Source organism: Salmo trutta, chromosome 10 (assembly GCF_901001165.1).
Source record: "Salmo trutta chromosome 10, fSalTru1.1, whole genome shotgun sequence".
In the NCBI taxonomy this organism is placed as follows: Eukaryota; Metazoa; Chordata; class Actinopteri; order Salmoniformes; family Salmonidae; genus Salmo; species Salmo trutta.
The window spans coordinates 5,729,905-5,743,755 of NC_042966.1; the positions used below are offsets into that span (position 1 = coordinate 5,729,905).

Here is a 13,851-nt window from a genome sequence, read left to right on the forward strand (position 1 = left end):
AAGACAGGGAATATTTACATGGATTAAATGTCAGGAATTGTGAAAAACTTAGTATAAATGTATTTGGCAAAGGTGTATGTAAACTTCCGACTTCAACTGTAGCTACCGGTTATATTGTCAGGGTACATTAGAAGGATTTAGCTAGATTGCTAACATTTACGTACCATATGTATCCTTTCACTCGTGGTCAGCTTTGTCGTGCCCCTCTTTCCTCAACTGTTTAATTACGCCGGCAGACACGTTGTTGCTCGTTTTGAATTTGGTGTCCTTCTCTTCTACATTGTTGATGTAGCCATTTTTTCGAGGTGAAGATGATAAAAAGGTGATAAGGCTAAACGTCATAGTCATGGTATACTGTCTCACATGCACAGGGCTACATGCTGTTTTAGCCAATCAGCATCCAGTATCCAAACTTCCTGGTTTGTAATGAAGATTATACCATGGGCCTCTGCATCTCAGAGACCTAACACAGTAAGTAGTAATTACTGTTGTCATGACTCATTCTCCTTGGTGAGGATCAAAGTTGCCGAATCAGCTAGGCCAATAGCCAAACTAACTTTCAGCCATCTCTCTCTCCTGGGGGACTTGGCCCAGTTTTATGACTTAACAGCTGCTTGTAAAATTGAGAGAAATTCCTCTTTCTTGGTCTCTAGTTTGGGAGAATTGAATGTGTGTTATAGAGAGACTCTTGCCCAAACAACTTCAACATCAAACATTGGACATTGAAACAATATTTCTAACAAAGAATGTTGGGAATGATGACAGATGGAATATGGGAAATTCATTTCTATTTTGGGATGTCAATAAAATGATCAGAAAGTCGTTATAACGGACACATTGTAACTTTTAAGATATTTCACAGTGTATATATCAGATTTACATCTAAATGTTGTAAAACTTATATGATTAAATATGTGTATATTTGTGAAAAGATAGCAATGTGATTTTAGCCTTCTAAATGAGAAGTTTTTCTTGCAAAACCTGTGCTAGCAAGTAGCCATGCCCAAGTTTGCTCAGTGTTAGTGTCAACATGATGGAACCGCCTTTCAGGCCAGAGTGCTTATAAGGACTCGTAACAAAATGTACATGAGACCAAGCAGGCGGACGGTGTAAGCCGGACATCACGAATGGTTAGACTCTACCAGACCAGACAGCATGGAGCGGTGGCTACACGGCTGAAAATGGTGAGACCGGAGAACTTGAGGATGTGGTCCACACTTTGAAATGGTTAAAACTACAAGACCAGAAGAAGGTGAAGACAAGACCAAACATTCTCAGTCTGCAGCTGGGTATTGTGAAGCTGTCTAGGACAATTGACCAAGACGGGAGTGAAGAACATCTCTCTTTCACCACTGTATGATATACCTCTGATGGATGCATTCTAACGAACACTCCAGAACAAAAGAAGCCTACAACTAAGAAGGACATTGCGACCTCTGGTGGACAACTAGAGACTTACATCAAACTACTCCTCATAGACGGGAACTACCCCCCATAGACGGTTCGAGTGGTTTCAACAGAGAGACGATAAAGACATCTACGCGTAAATATATGTTGCATTTCTAATCCGAATGAGAGGTTGTTAGGGTGCTAAATATTCATATTTACAGTGTGTGCAGTTTCCAAATGTATGTACGATAACTCCACACTCTGTCTGTCCCGCTCTTGATCTTTCCCCACCCCTTTCCATTGTGTAACAAGCCGTCATATCGGGTTAATCCACTAGGAACCTTTCATATGCATTATGTTAGTTATCAATAACCTATAGCATGTGTGTTTATGTATTTCTGTGTGATTTAGTTAGTTAGTAATTAAACCAATATGTGTATCGCTGATTCATCACTTAGGTTTGGGTTCGTGCAGATTTACGAGGTCAACAACGTTCTGAATGAGACTGATATAAGGAAATGATTGATTGATGACTGGTATAATAATATTCTTGAGTTAATTTGGGAAATGGTAACTCATGAAATAAACTTTTCCCGTGGTGCCCCAAATTGTTACATCTTAATCGAGTAATAATTAAATGCAGTAGGTAATTATTCGATAAATAGCAGTCATCACATTAATGTCACGTCACGACACTGTTTGGCCTTTGAAATGCAGAGGTCTACAGTCTGCCCTGTGCTTCATTATATAGCTAGAAAACTCCTGATAACTCCTGGAGGATAAGTATAATTTTTTGTCTTTATCTGTTGTGGTCTAGTACTGTCTTTTTGATAACTAGGTCAATCTACTTTAAGTACTTCCTGTCTTCCCAGTGTCCAACTTGGTGTGTGGACTGCTCATAATTTGCAGATAGTTGTTGACACATCAACCAGGATTAAGGGGCAGGGAAATGTGTGATTTTATTTTTTTTTTGTATTGGAGGGGGAGTGGTTTCACCTCTAGGCGATCGGCAATTAGTATAGGGTGTGCTCTCCACCTCTGCTTGGCAATTAGCTATTAGTGTTAGTTATTCAGTCTCCCCTGGTTCCTCAGCAGCAGCTGTAAGCGACGGTCGTGTTAGTGGCGGTTTTGTCGCAAACTTAAGATCGTCGCATCTTACATAGTTATTTTTGTAATCAAATTTTATTGGTCATACAGTGGCTTGCGAAAGTATTTACCCCCCTTGGCATTTTTACCTATTTTGTTGCCTTACAACCTGAATTAAAATAGATTTTTTTGAGGGTTTGTATCATTTTATTTTGTAGCAATTACAGCTGCAATTCTCTTGGGGTATGTCTCTATAAGCTTGGAACATCTAGCCACTGGGATTTTTACCCATTATTCAAGGCAAAACTGCTCCAGCTCCTTCAAGTTGGATGGGTTCCGCTGCTGTACAGCAATCTTTAAGTCATACCACAGATTCTCAATTGGATTGAGGTCTGGGCTTTGACTAGGCCAATACAAGACATTTAAATGTTTCCCCTTAAACCACTCGAGTGTTGCTTTAGCAGTATGCTTAGGGTCATTGTCCTGCTGGAAGGTGAATCTCCGTCCCAGTCTCAAATCCCTGGAAGACTGAAACAGGTTTCCCCTCAAGAATTTACCTGTATCATTCCTTCAATTCTGACCAGTTTCCCAGTCCCTGCCGATGGAAAAACATTCCCACAGCATGATGCTGCCACCACTATGCTTCACTGTGGGGATGTTGTTCTCGGGGTGATGAGGTGTTGGGTTTGCACCAGACAGCATTTCCTTGATGGCCAAAAAATTACATTTTAGCCAGTTGAATCCTGTGGCGCGATTTTCAAATACCTTTTGAAATGCTATTACTTCAATTTATCAAACATATGACTATTTTACACCATTTTATAGACAAGACTCTCGTTAATCTAACCACACTGTCCGATTTAAAAAAGGCTTTACAACGAAAGCAAAACATTAGATTATGTCAGCAGAGTACCCAGCCAGAAATAATCAGACACCCATTTTTCAAGCTAGCATATGTCACAAAAACCCAGAAGACAGCTAAATGCAGCACTAACCTTTGATGATCTTCATCAGATGACACACCTAGGACATTATGTTATACAATACATGCATGTTTTGTTCAATCAAGTTCATATTTATATCAAAAACCAGCTTTTTATATTAGCATGTGACGTTCAGAACTAGCATATCCCCCGCAAACTTCCGGCGAATTTACTAACAATTTACTAAATTACTCACGATAAACGTTCACAAAAAGCATAACAATAATTTTAAGAATTATAGATACATTACTCCTCTATGCACTCGATATGTCCGATTTTTAAAATAGCTTTTCGGTGAAAGCACATTTTGCAATATTCTTGTAGATAGCCCGGCATCACAGGGCTAGCTATTTAGACACCCACCAAGTTTAGCCTTCACCAAAGTCAGATTTACTATTAGAAAAGTTTGATTACCTTTCCTGTTCTTCGTCAGAATGCACTCCCAGGACTTCTACTTCAATAACAAATGTAGGTTTGGTCCAAAATAATCCATAGTTATGTTCCAACAGCGACGTTTTGTTCGTGCGTTCTAGACACTATCCCAATGGTAAATAACGGTCATGCGCACGGCGCATTTCGTGACAAAAGATTTCTAAATATTTCATTACCGTACTTCGAAGCATGTCAACCGCTGTTTAAAATCAATTTTTATGCCATTTTTCTCGTAAAAAAGCGATAATATTCCGACCGGGAATCTGCAATTAGGTAAACAGCCGAAAGAAAATATATCACTGGGTCGACTCGGGCACGAGCCTAATTCCTTTGTCCTCTGATCGGCCACTTGGCAAAGGCGATTATGTGTTTCAGCCTGAGGCTGCCTCGTCATCGTTCAGGTTTTTCCCGGGCTCTGAGAGCCTATTGGAGCCGTAGGAAGTGTCACGTTACAGCTAAGATCCTGACTCTTCAGTAAACAGAAGCAAGAACAACAACACCTTGTCAGACAGGCCACTTCCTGCATGAAATCTTCTCAGGTTTTTGCCTGCCATATGAGTTCTGTTATACTCAGACACCATTCAAACAGTTTTAGAAACTTTAGGGTGTTTTCTATCCAAAGCCAATAATTATATGCATATTCTAGTTACTGGGCAGGAGTAGTAACCAGATTAAATCGGGTACGTTTTTTATCCGGCCGTGTAAATACTACCCCCAACAGGTTAAGCGAGCATTGTGTCAAGAAGCAGTGCGGCTTGGCAGGGTCGTGTTTCGGAGCACGCATGGCTCTTGACCTTTGCCTCTCCCGTGTCCATATGGGAGTTGCAGTGATGGGACAAGACTGTAACTACCAATTGGATATCACGAAATTGGGGAGAAAAAAGGGGTAAAAAAATATATATATATATTTTGTAGTTATTCAATAAAAAACACACTCAGTGATTGATTAGACATACAGGGATGAGTTAAAGTTGCAGTAAAAAAAGACCTCATGGAGGCTTTAAAGATATATGTGGGGTTTTGGTAATGAAATAACAAGACACTAGGCAAAGTTTCTTAAACTTACAGAAGGCAAATCATTTCTCCAAAACTAACGATTGAGTGTTGATATTGTTTGGCACGGGTTTATACTTCAATGTTATTGTGTTTAATATGCATTTCTAATACATTTTAATACTGTCTGGTAGATGTTGTCTTAGATCAAAGCCTTTACTTATTCCTATTTTCTAAAATGGAAAATGGTTGGAAAATGTATATATGCCTTAATTTCCCCAAAATATAGACTCTGGGTGTCAAATGAAAGCCAAAATCTGATATTATATGTTGGTCCTCATGGGTCATTTACATGTAAATGCCATTTGTCTATTTATTGGTAATATTCAATTTAGTTAACCTTGTGTTTTACTAGAGACTGCTACCTAATGAAAGATTTGATGGCAAGGCAAGTGTATCCAGATGCTGTGTTTGTATAGAAATGTAATGGTATGCATAGTCTGTTAGCTAGGAGGCAAGGGTCTGTACTCCAGCCTACCCAGGTTGGACATATCAATGCAAATGAAGAAAATACTAACTTAAAAGGCCTCTTTAGACTATTGACATGCACCCCAATTGAAGTCTTCCATACCTGTCATCCTGTGATGTCACAGGGCCTGAGAGCGGTAGGAAAGACGGTAATCTCGACGAAGCAACCTTCTGCTCCCCACAGGGGATTGTCATCAAAGGAGATACTGTCTTTGTGGCCGACACTGAAAACCATCTGATCAGAAAGGTAAGAAAGAGGCTGCCCAATTATGGTCTTTTGCCTTTTTATTGGCAAAAGATCTGATCTGATTGGCCAAAGGACCAATAAATGGGATCCTAAGTACTTCCAAATAGAACCTCCTCAGACTCTTTTAATCTTTATTACTGTCCAATCTCTCGCTCGCTCTCAGATTGACTTGTTGGAGGGACAGGTCAGCACCCTAGCAGGAGTGGGACTTCAAGGCACAGACATGGAGGGAGGGGCCATGGGACCCCAGCAGCCTATCAGCTCACCCTGGGATGTGGCCCTTGGGACTGCAGGTAAGTCTAGAGCCAACTTACTGGTAGGTCTCCACTTAGAATGGATTTAAATTGATCCAACTTGGGGTGACTAAGTACCAAATTAAATACAACAGATTCAGAACCACTGGGTCTATACTTGCAAACATTAGGTACTTTTTTTCCATCTCAAAATGCGCATCAACCAATCACAATCATTGGCCATATTTGCACATCATAAAATGCTACATGTTAGCTGTTCCCATTACATAACCTGGCTCATTTAGCCTTATGCTAACCTGACCAGGTGGCAGTGATTATGTCTGGTAACACATTATGCATAATTTAATTACAAATATGGACGTGATCAAATACCTTTTAATGAAAATGGCCTTAACAGAAGTCAAACGGCACGATATTCTATTCATAGTTACTAAAACGTGCCAAATTTCAACTGAACCAATAGCTCACAGCCTGGCTCCAGGTACTTTTCGCTGTTTGCGGCCCAGGTGAGAGTTTTTTCCTGTAAAATGTACAATTCTATTTATTGTGACAGTGTGTTGTGAAAGGAAGTGCAGCCAAACCTTGTAAATGGAGATTACAAATATATTTAATGAGGAGCCGACACAGGCTATTGCTACAGGTTAACGTTAGTGGTACCGGAGAAACACTCCACCGCTTCTTAGATAAAGTTTCGATCAAAACTGAATCAATGTCTAGCAATATCACTTAATGATTAGTTAGTATTCTACATAGGCCTAACATACCGAATACAATAGTATAAAGTTACTTTTAGAACAAAAACACCACTTAGGCTATCTGTTATACTTACATGTACTACGTTTCATATACTTTATTATAATCATCCACTTTGTCACATTGTGTTATTTGAATCGCGCATCCACGACTAGCAGTGAACAGTTTTTACTCCCTTAATAAAAAAGCTTGAAGCGAGGGGGGCCTCAAACCCACTGTTTCTGTGTCATGAAGACTCAGTCAACCGGTTTAGCGGTATGCCACCTGGCAGTGATTTATAATGGCCGTATATGACAGCTATTTGACAAGATGTAATATATACTGCTCAAAAAAATAAAGGGAACACTAAAATAACACATCCTAGATCTGAATGAATGAAATAATCTTATTAAATACTTTTTTCTTTACATAGTTGAATGTGCTGACAATAAAATCACACAAAAATAATCAATGGAAATCCAATTTATCAACTCATGGAGGTCTGGATTTGGAGTCACACTCAAAATTAAAGTGGAAAACCACACTACAGGCTGATCCAACTTTGATGTAATGTCCTTAAAACAAGTCAAAATGAGGCTCAGTAGGTGTGTGTGGCCTCCACGTGCCTGTATGACCTCCCTACAACGCCTGGGCATGCTCCTGATGAGGTGGCGTATGGTCTCCTGAGGGATCTCCTCCCAGACCTGGACTAAAGCATCCGCCAACTCCTGGACAGTCTGCGGTGCAACGTGGCGTTGGTGGATGGAGCGAGACATCATGTCCCAGATGTGCTCAATTGGATTCAGGTCTGGGGAACGGGCGGGCCAGTCCATAGCATCAATGCCTTCCTTTTGCAGGAACTGCTGACACACTCCAGCCACATGAGGTCTAGCATTGTCTTGCATTAGGAGGAACCCAGGGCCAACCGCACCAGCATATGGTCTCACAAGGGGTCTGAGGATCTCATCTCGGTACCTAATGGCAGTCAGGCTACCTCTGGCGAGCACATGGAGGGCTGTGCGGCCCCCCAAAGAAATGCCACCCCACACCATGACTGACCCACCGCCAAACCGGTCATGCAGGCAGCAGAACGTTCTCCACGGCGTCTCCAGACTCTGTCACGTCTGTCACATGTGCTCAGTGTGAACCTGCTTTCATCTGTGAAGAGCACAGGGCGCCAGTGGCGAATTTGCCAATCTTGGTGTTCTCTGGAAAATGCCAAACGTCCTGCACGGTGTTGGGCTGTAAGCACAACCCCCCACCTATGGACGTCGGGCCCTCATACCACCCTCATAGAGTCTGTTTCTGACCGTTTGAGCAGACACATGCACATTTGTGGCCTGCTGGAGGTCATTTTGCAGGGCTCTGGCAGTGCTTCTCCTGCTCCTCCTTGCACAAAAGCGGAGGTAGCGGTCCTGCTGCTGGGTTGTTGCTCTCCTACGGCCTCCTCCACGTTTCCTGATGTACTGGCCTGTCTCCTGGTAGCGCCTCCATGCTCTGGCCACCACGCTGACAGACACAGCAAACCTTCTTGCCACAGCTCGCATTGATGTGCCATCCTGGATGAGCTGCACTACCTGAGCCACTTGTGTGGGTTGTAGACTCCGTCTCATGCTACCACTAGAGTGAAAGTACCGTCAGCATTCAAGTGACCAAAACATCAGCCAGGAAGCATAGGAACTGAGAAGGGGTCTGTGGTCACCACCTGCAGAACCACTCCTTTATTGGGGGTGTCTTGCTAATTGCCTATAATTTCCACCTGTTGTCTATTCCATTTGCACAACAGCATGTGAAATGTATTGTCAATCAGTGTTGCTTCCTAAGTGGACAGTTTGATTTCATAGAAGTGTGATTGACTTGGAGTTACATTGTGTTGTTTAAGTGTTCCCTTTATTTTTTTGAGCAGTGTATAAATGGAATATAATTGAACATTTTAATTTCTCCATGCTTATCTCAGAGCAGCTATATATAACGATATTTCAGAGATTATTTTTAAAAAAAACGACAGTAAGTGATTGTAATCTGAATAAAGGCCAAAATAATATTTATAAAGGCCAAAATATGGCCTTGCTAATAGCCATAATGACACTGTACAACGTGACCATGTGTGTTTGAAATAGTATTTTCCATTAAGTAACAATTTGTTTACCTTCATTAGACAACTTTGTTCCAATATTTCTGTAATTCAGTGATATTTATTCCCATAGTAATTCGTTATGGATCCATAACTAAATGAACATCTGCATTTTGAAAGAGTATTTTTATCATTATTTTATTAACGAAAGCATAAAGATGCTGATGAAGAAATACAATACTGTACAGTATATGCTTTTACATTTGGATAATAAAGCATTTAAAGCATTTTGAAGATATAAGTCACCTGCATTTTGTTTATTAGGCTACTGTGCAGTCTGACAAGTAAACATAGCCTACAATACATACTGTAGTAAAAATGGGAAAGTGCCTAATTCCTTACATAAGGGAGAGCAGGCCATTTCCATTCTTTCTCGGTGACCTCAAGTACCTTCAATAATGGCTGTCCTAGAGAATGCGGGGCACGCGGGAGCCTGGGGTTCAATTCCCCGACGGAGTGGAAGGAGTAGGCTGTCCTTGTAAATGAGAATTTGTTCTTAACTGATTTGCCTAGTTAAATACAACGTGACGGTCGGAAGTACAGTACTGGGCTATTTAGCTAAAGAATCCGGTTGCCTGTGGGAGACCGGGGTTCAATTCCCCGACGGAGAGGAAGGAGTAGGCTGTCCTTGTAAATAAGGATTTGACTTGCCTAGTTAAATGAAGGTTACACTAAGAGCATAACATTTCTACACCCTAATTTTCTAATTCTAGTCTAACCAATACCCACACAGAGATTAAGTTAAAATAAAAATCTCATGGTTTTATCAAGACCAGTCCCCATGCTTGTCTCAGAGCAGCGCGAAACGGTGCTATAATAGTTTAGTTGTAGGCAATTGCTTCAAATCCTATTGCTTCTAACTTCAATATCCCTTTAAAATAAATTAGAACTGCACCACTTTTAACATCACATTACTCAACACTAGTGAGACTCATGTCGCCTACGGTATATCAAAAAATATGATGTGACTCTTGGCCAATAATTACGTATAGATGATTGGAGGATATTTCTGTAATTCAGTGATATTTATTCCCATAGTAATTCGTTATGGATCCATAACTAAATAAACATTGGCATTTTGAAAGAGTATTTTTATCATTATTTTATTAATGAATGCATAAAGATGCCATTATTAGTTACATTGTTTCAGTTTGAATGTGCAGACTGGCACTAAGAATAGAACAGCGGGAACGTTTCCCTAGTCAGAGCCATTATTGGTGCAATGCCCCTTAAATATTTAGATTTCATTTTCAGATAACGTAAAATGAGCGAGGGGGGAAAAAGGCCATTCTTGAACATGTTGTGAGACATTGTTACTAATTTGTAAATAAAGCCAGTTTGTTATTTTGAATTATTTATATTTTTAACCAAAATCCTACAGTCATCTCATGGGTCTCCCAGTCAAGGCCAGCACGGGTATTGAACCATCATCTGTAGCAACACAGCTTGCACGGCTATGAGGTGTCTTAGACTGTTGCACCACTCAGGTGCTGTACAACGTGACCAGTCGGGAGTGTGCTACAGTACTACAGTAAAAGCAAAATAATCCTAACAAAATAATAAAAACCTTAGTGTAACAACAGTTTTAGTAAGTAATATTGAAGTCATGCACAATTATCAGTTTCTATATAGGTTTATGTTGCCCATTCATTGTCAGTTAGAGACACAGTAGGACCCAAAAGCATAATCAGTGCTCTAACTCCTCCTTGCGCTGGTCTGGAGCAATGAAGTGGTGACGCAGGTTACCGTATTAAACCACAAATTACCTCTAAGTCCCTTAGCATAATCTCAAAACGTTTAAAGGAGGAACCACTACTCGTTCTTGGGTTTTTCTTTATTTTCACTATTTTCTTCATTAGAATAATAGTGAAAACCTGTTATTTCATCGTTTATATGGAATCTTGTAGTAACCAAAAAAGTGTTTATTTGAGATTCTTTAAATAGCCACCGTTTGCCTTGATGACAGGTTTGCACACACTTGGCATTCTCTCAACCAGCTTCACCTGGAATGCTTTTCCAACAGTCTTGAAGGAGTTTCCACATATGCTGAGCACTTGTTGGCTGCTTTTCCTTCGCTCTGCGGTCCAACTCATCCCAAACCATCTCAATTTGGTTGGGATTGTGGAGGCTAAGTCATCTGATGCAGCACTTCATCACTGTCCTTCTTGATAAAATAGCCCTTACACAGCCTGGAAGTGTGTTTGGTCATTGTCCTGTTGAAAAACAAATTATAGTCCCACTAAGCGCAAACCAGACGGGATGGCGTATCGCTGCAGAATGCTGTGGTAGCCATGCTAGTTAAGTGAGCCTTGAATTCTAAATAAATCACAGTGTCACCAGAAAAGCTCCCCCGCACCATCACACCTCCTCCTCCATGCTTTATGGTTTGAAATATACATGCGGAGATCATCCGTTCACCCAAACCATGTCTTACAAAGACACGGCGGTTGGAACCAGAAATCTCTAATTTGGACTCATCAGACCAAAGGACAAGTTTCCACCAGTCTAATGTCCATTGCTCGTGTTTCTTGACTCAAGCCAATGTGTTATTCTTATTGGTGTCCTTTAGTAGTGGTTTCTTTGCAGCAATTCGACCATGAAGGCCTGATTCACACATTCTCCTCTGAACAGTTGATGTTGAGATGTGTCTGTTACTTAAACTCTGAAGCATTTATTTGGGCTGCAATTTCTGAGGCTGGTAACTCTAATGAACTTATCCTCTGCAGCAGAGGTAACTCTGTGTCTTCCATTCCTGTGGCAGTCCTCATGAGTTTCATCATAGTGCTTAGATAGCCCTGTGATGCCGGGCTATCTACTTAGAATATTGCAAAATGTGCTTTCACCGAAAAGCTATTTTAAAATCAGACATAGCGAGTGCATATAGGAGTTCTGTATCTATAATTCTTAAAATAATTGTTATGTTTTTTGTGAACGTTTATCGTGAGTAATTTAGTAAATTCACCGGAAGTGTTCGGTGGGAATGCTAGTCACATGCTAGTCACATGCTAATGTAAAAAGCTGGTTTTTGATATAAATATGAACTTGATTGAACAAAACATGCATGTATTGTATAACATAATGTCCTAGGTGTGTCATCTGATGAAGATCATCAAAGGTTAGTGCTGCATTTAGCTGTGGTTTGGGTTTATGTGACATTATATGCTAGCTTGAAAAATGCGTGTCTGATTATTTCTGGCTGGGTACTCTGCTGACATAATCTAATGTTTTGCTTTCGTTGTAAAGCCTTTTTGAAATCGGACAGTGTGGTTAGATTAACGAGAGTATTGTCTTTAAAATGGTGTAAAATAGTCATATGTTTGAGAAATTGAAGTAATGGTATTTGAATATCGCGCCACGGGATTACACTGGCAAGTGTCCCACCTAGCCCATAGAGGTTAAAAAGGAAATAAATTCCACAAATTAACTTTTAACAAGGCACACCTGTTAATTGAAATGCACTCCAGGTGACTACCTCATGAAGCTGGTTGAGAGAATGCCAAGAGTGTGCAAAGCTGTCATCAAGGCAAAGGGTGGCTACTTTGTTTGCTTATTATTATATTATTTGCATAATCTATTTTGATTTGTTTAACACTTTTTTTTGGTTACTACATGATTCCATATGAGTTATTTCATAGTTTTGATGTCTTCACCATTATTCTACAGAAGACAGTACAAATAATAACCCTTGAATGAGTAGGTGTTCTAAAACGTTTCACCGGTAGTGTGAATATAGTGGGTAAAACAGTATGTAAACATTATTAAAGTGGCCAGTGTTCAATGACACTATGTACAGTAAAATAGGGTAGCAGTCCTGGTGCTGTGTAGCCGGCTAGTAACAGTTGACTAAGGTTCATGGCAGGGTACTGGGCGGAGGCCGACTAGTGATGACTGTTTAACAGTCTGATGGCCTGGTGATAGAAGCTGTTTATCAGTCTATCCGTCCCAGATTTGACGCACCTGTACAGTCTCCGCCTTCTAGATGGTAGCGGGGTGAACAGGCCATGACTCTAACAGTGCCATTGGACATGCAGCGTAGATGAAGGACGTAAATGGGGTGTAGTTCACGTTTAGTGGGGATTTGGCACATAGTCAATTGTTATGGACTGTGTAACAAAGTAAAGCTACAACTTCTAATTTATTCACTCCCTTAAAACATTTTTAGTAGCCTCAAAAAATGGTATACCTCACATAATGCTTTGCTTTCATTATTCTCCTTGAGGCAAGTTAAGTTTCTTTCTCTTTTTTATAATTTGCATCAACTTCACCCTATCTAGCTTATCAATCCGAAGTTTGTATCTCCCTCTTCTTTTGAAGTTCTTAGATCCATCTTGGAAAATATGTTTTCATGTGGGTTTTGATTTACACACTTTTGATAGACACTAGACAATTTGGCGCTTTGTTTAGTAGAAAATGGTCTATTGTTGGTTGTCAATGGCCATTATGTTAATGATGACGGTGGTCACTTGCTAGCCTTACCTGAGTGAAATCACACAAAGGCTTCTGGGACAGAACTACTTGTACCATTTCCACTGATGGCATCAATTAGTCTGTATATCCCTTTTCGAATGCAGCATAGTTTATTTTACAATGCATGTTAGAAGCATCCCTAGGTGTCGGAGTCTGGTCGAGTGGTAATGATCCCTTGGCGACAGAGGTTCGAGCGTTGGTTTGGCCAGCTGTCCCTGTCCTTATTTACAGTATTACCCGTATGTCCTCCTACGTTGTCGTTCTTCCTTACAACTATTGAATCAACAAAAAAGCGCATGAGTTCGGAACTCAGTTGTCCACTCCAAAATAAAAAAAATAAAAATAAATAAGCATCCCTAGAAGTAACTTTAAGTTAAATAGAGCTTGTCAGCTTGTGTTCCTAAAAAAACTGACATTTTCTTGTCCTTAATGGCCTATAACAAATTACAAAAATAAATGTTTGTTTCGATGTGTAGCATATGTTAAACTTTATAGACTATTGTTTCATTAGTTTTTACTTTCCTAAAACAATAATTGTCCATGTCCTGGTTCAGCTGTCGGAGATTTGAGCACTAAATGCATCAGGGCATTGCATGCATCGACTTA

General features: G+C 40.3%; 1 protein-coding gene across 1 annotated transcript in view; it reads left to right on the plus strand.

Moving 5' to 3' along the window:
* Window positions 1-13,851, plus strand: part of nhlrc2 (NHL repeat containing 2) — a 63,912-nt gene that overhangs the window by 21,796 nt on the left and 28,265 nt on the right. The window contains exons 5-6 of the mRNA XM_029764183.1: window positions 5,537-5,658; window positions 5,822-5,951. Coding sequence (XP_029620043.1) covers window positions 5,537-5,658; window positions 5,822-5,951 — 252 coding nt within the window. The remainder of the gene's footprint in view (window positions 1-5,536; window positions 5,659-5,821; window positions 5,952-13,851) is intronic.